General features: G+C 39.4%; 2 protein-coding genes across 6 annotated transcripts in view; one reads left to right on the top strand and one right to left on the bottom strand.

The window, feature by feature from the left end:
• Window positions 1-4,508, top strand: part of eva1ba (eva-1 homolog Ba (C. elegans)) — a 95,691-nt gene that overhangs the window by 20,463 nt on the left and 70,720 nt on the right. The window lies entirely within an intron of this gene.
• sh3d21 (SH3 domain containing 21) overlaps window positions 1-4,508 on the bottom strand; it is a 16,475-nt gene that overhangs the window by 5,033 nt on the left and 6,934 nt on the right. The window contains 5 exon segments of the mRNA XM_020590076.1: window positions 1,640-1,836; window positions 2,069-2,149; window positions 2,969-3,137; window positions 4,009-4,126; window positions 4,227-4,277. Of these exon segments, the coding sequence (XP_020445732.1) occupies window positions 1,640-1,836; window positions 2,069-2,149; window positions 2,969-3,137; window positions 4,009-4,126; window positions 4,227-4,277 (616 nt within the window).

Genomic DNA, 4,508 nt, shown 5'->3' with positions numbered 1-4,508 from the left:
TTAAATTTTTCTATGCTGGCTCCAGGTGCTCTATAAATACAGCTTATTACAACATTTTTCTTTTTTTCCACGAGTATTTCTACAGTCACAGACTCCAGCAAATTATCAACCACCCTTGACATTTTCTCCACTTTCTTATAACAAAAGTTTTTATCTATGTACAAGGCCACACCACCTCCCATCTTATTCTCTCTGTTTGTGCATACCAAGTCGTACCCATCAAGGTCAAAATCCACTCCCCTTACATTATTCATCCAAGTTTCAGAAATAGCAATTATATTAAAAGAATGTTTTAGACTACTAAGATAATGTTTTATACTCTGAAAGTTTGCGTATAAACTTCTGCTATTAAAGTGAATTAGTGACAATTTAATAAGTGATAACTTAATAAGTGTCTTTTGCTTGCTTAACAGCAATAGACTTTTCCAGATATCACCATTATAAAAGTCAGTTTAAGAGTCAACATAGTGCACTTCACTTGTCTTAATATGGAAACGTTCTGCCAAAGCCTCCTGTGACCCAGACTCATCGAACAGCAGTACTGGCTTCTAAAAGGTTTTGAGTGAGACTGACCTCACTAACCAGTCATTTTGCATTCTTGTTTCTTGTAATTTCATAACTACAAATATCTGAAGAGCTGGGCAGAGCGTGGTGGAGCGTAGCAGATTGTAGAAGAGCAAAGTGGAGCAGGGAGAGGGAGCACAGGGTGGTGGCGAGTGGTCAAAAAAAAAAGGTGGGAAATGCCTAAAGTTACCCACAGCCCAAGCTTATGTAGTTTGTTTGTTTTATTCGAACAACAATTCAAAATCCCCCAATTTTTATGATCATATAACAAACAAAAGCTTCAGGTCCTGGCATTTAATTTGGAGCCACCAAAACTTTGCCATTTTTGCTTGTTAAATGATTAGTCTGTTTGTTTGATTTGGACCACTCACATCCTGGACACGAACTCTTTGAACTCCTCCCCTCTGGACCGCGTTGCAGGTCACTGCACTGCGCCAAGACAACCAGACACAGAGACAGTTTCTTCCCCCGGGCTATTACACTCTTGAACAGCTAGTCTGTGTTTGCTCTTTTAACTTGCATATATTTTGTTTTTATTGCTGTGCACATCGGGGGCTGCTGGGCTGGAGTCAAATTCCTTGTATTTTTGATAATACTTGGCAGTAAAGTTTATGATTAAAGTAGTTAATTGTTTTCTGGATTGAATCCCTATTGCAGAAAATTGGACTCCTAAACAAAAAAATACTGTAAGTTCAGTGGCCAGGAAATCAAGTGCCCACAACTTCTCACAGCTTGCCTCATGTTTACCATCCAGGCTTTGGTGATGTTTCAGTCAAAGAGATAAGAGATGCAAAAGATCCAGTTTTTTTCTGGATGGAGCATGTGAAGTACAGTTTGTGTTCCTCCCTTAAGATTTGATTAGTCGCTTCCTGTTTGTGCTAGTGTCCACAAACATTTGGTAAAAGAGGATCAGTCTGTGTCATCTCAATTAGGAAAGACTGGAAACATGAATATTATGAAGGCCCCTATGTGACTCATGATGACAATGCAGTTTTATTTTTAAAAAATCACTATCTAAGATTTTCTTGTAAGCTGAAACAGCTTTAAGATTTAAACATTACAGAGTACTACTCACTCCTGTTGTGCCTGTAGCAGCTCCAGAGCCATCTTCAGCTCCTTGATCTCAGCCTGCAGGCTTTCCACACTTGGCTCTTCTTTATGTGTCACAGTTCTGCCATCCACTAGTAGTTTGGGAGGCGCTGGTCGAACAGGAGGTGGTGTTTTGGATTGAGGCTCAGGCTTTGCAGGTGGTGTCATGAGGTTTTCTGTACCCTGCAATGATTTTGGTGGATTGGCATGACATTGTACAGACAAATCAACTTCACTGGCTTCATGCTAAAATATTTACTTATTCAAGTGAATGCAAACTACACAATGGACATTTTGTAATTTCTGAATCAGTGCTGAAATTGGACTTAAAAACTCATCCTGACATTTAAAAAAAAAAAAAAAAAAAAAAAAAAAGTCATCAGCTTTATTTAATCTGGAAATCAAAGTTACAAACCTCTTGCAAGCCAGGTAATTTTGTTGTTTGGAGCTTTTTTGGCTGTGATTCTGGTTCTGTCTGGTCAGTGACACCCTGAGCCTGTGGAAGAGAATCAGCCACAGCCTTAAAGACAATCTCAGCTAACAATCAGTCCTCATAACCTGCTTTAAGAACTGTCTTTTTGTCAGCCCACTACAAACCATAAAGGGATACTTTAGGGAAGGAATGCCTTCATTTCCCAGAATGACTTTGTAACTCAGGTATCAGGCACAGACTTGTTGCCGTCAGTGTAAAGTGGGAATGCTGGCAGGTCATGAAAAACTTGGGGTTTATAACTAGTGCCTTTTCTCTTGTTGAAATGCATCTCATTGCTGTACTGCATTCTAATCCACTGAGGGCGCAAGTCCAGAAATTCTTGTCTCTTCCTCTCTTAAAATAGTTTTTCTTGTGTAACTGCTGAAGCTTAGAGCAAAGTGGGTGAGTCTAAGAAATCAAAAATCAATTACAGCCCATGGCATAGTTTGAAAAACATTTTTTGTTGTAAAATTGCAAGTTGTACTAGAAATGGTAATAAAAATATATACCATCAAACAAGAAAGTGGGCATGAAATGTGTGAAAAACAATTCACAGAAGCCAGTAATGCCCCACTGTATACCAAAAATGTAGGTCAAGTGCTTTTACCTGATAAAGAAGGGATCTGCCTCACTGTTGCCGTGATAAACTCAAGTAGCAAAGTTCACCTACAGAATAGTGCTTAGCACTACCCTTGTGGTTTAGCAGGTTGCATTTCCTAGCACAAGTGTTTAGTGTATAATTGTTACTTCCTTGTTGTTCATACCTACATACCGTTCATACAAGCAAAGGTTGTCATAAGGAGGTGATTCATCAGTATTAATCTGTTGCTGGACTGGACTTACTGAGGCTGCTGTGACCAGGCCTGAAGGTGGTCTCCTCTGAGGGGGTTTGGCTCTGTTTGCTGTAGGATGACTCAGCTTTTCAGTCTGTACATCCAGTCCATCAAACTGGTCAGCCTGTTTCCCCTCTGGTTGTTTTGGTGGAGGAGGAGGAGGCACGTCATCATTGGTTCTACTGAACATAAGAGTAAAATGTTACATTATGAGAGTGAATGAAAAGTGGGAAACACGAGGGCGAAAAGAACCTGAATTTCTCCTGATCTATTGAAAGTAATTGTTGTGGTGCACAGGATGCAGTTCAGTTAAAAAAAAACAAAAAAAAAAACCTAAACTCTGATGGGTGCAGGTGCAGAGTGTGGCAGCTATGTCATATTTTGTCCTGACATACTGTATGTTTGGCTTTCGCAACACACATGAGATCATTGCAGGTCTCCAAAGTCACAGCTCGGCTTGCATAACCTACACACACTGATGTTATCTGACATGAGGTTTTTAGAAAACATCTTAAGTGTAAAGGCCTAAAAGAGTGATTTTATACAACAATTAAGAAGAGTTCTCAAGAGAGCTGAAAATGAATCCCCATTTAAACATACTCCCTTGTAAACACTTCTCGGAAAAAGCTTTTTGTCCATTTGCAGCCTTTAAGACGGTGCCTTTTTTGTTTTCTCAGTTTTGTGTGTTCATGTTTTGCTCAGGAAACAGGAAATAGGCCGCTCTCGTCTGTTTAGTCCTGATCTGACTCATCCCAAAGTTTCCACTAAGTTGCTGAAGGCTGGGCATCCTGGCATTCTTCTTTAAGGACACCATAGCAACTGGTGGTGGCAACCAAAATCTTTAACATCTAAAGGCTCCACTCCTGGTGCCAGACCAAAGAGGCAAAAGTATTCTGACATTTCTTAAGGGTCTGTTGCTTTAGAAAGCTTGCAAATGAATTACTGTTTATGTGTCTTGAGTTGTGGGATGTAGTCGCCAGTAAATCTTAAATGTTGCACATGAAGATTAATAGCAACAGAGAACATCAGACCTGCTTTGGCAGCACTCACTTGGGTAAAACCTTGTTAGGTTTGTCTTTGACTGGAGGTGGGCTGGGCTTGTTGATGGATGGCAGCTTCACTCTAGTTGGAGGATTGCTTCTTATGTCCTTAGTCTCTGGTTTATCATCTGTAAAGTCAAGTCATCACTTTGCTATGCACAGTTTGTTTTTGGATGGAATGAGTTCTAATAGTGTTAAATCTGTGATGAATGCCAGTGGTATTTATACCTTTTGTATTTGCTGGGCTACCTCTCTCCATCGCTGAGGGCTCTGTCTTCACTGGAAACAAACAAACAAAACCCAAGCAGAAAAAGTTGCATTTAGTCTGTAAATTGAATGTTTGCACCTAATTTAAAGTACAGCATGTTATTTGGTCATGGCCACTGCAACGGCAGAACGCAATTTATTTATTTAGTTTATTTAATCGGGAGGTTCCATAGTGATTTCAAGCCTTTTTTATTATTATTATTATTATTATTATTATTTTTTTTTTTTTTTACAATGGATATG

This window comes from Monopterus albus, unplaced genomic scaffold (genome assembly GCF_001952655.1).
Source record: "Monopterus albus unplaced genomic scaffold, M_albus_1.0 scaffold11.1, whole genome shotgun sequence".
NCBI lineage: Eukaryota > Metazoa > Chordata > Actinopteri > Synbranchiformes > Synbranchidae > Monopterus > Monopterus albus.
The sequence above is the reverse complement of the archived record's forward strand: the minus strand, read 5'-3'. Positions and strand labels throughout refer to the sequence as shown.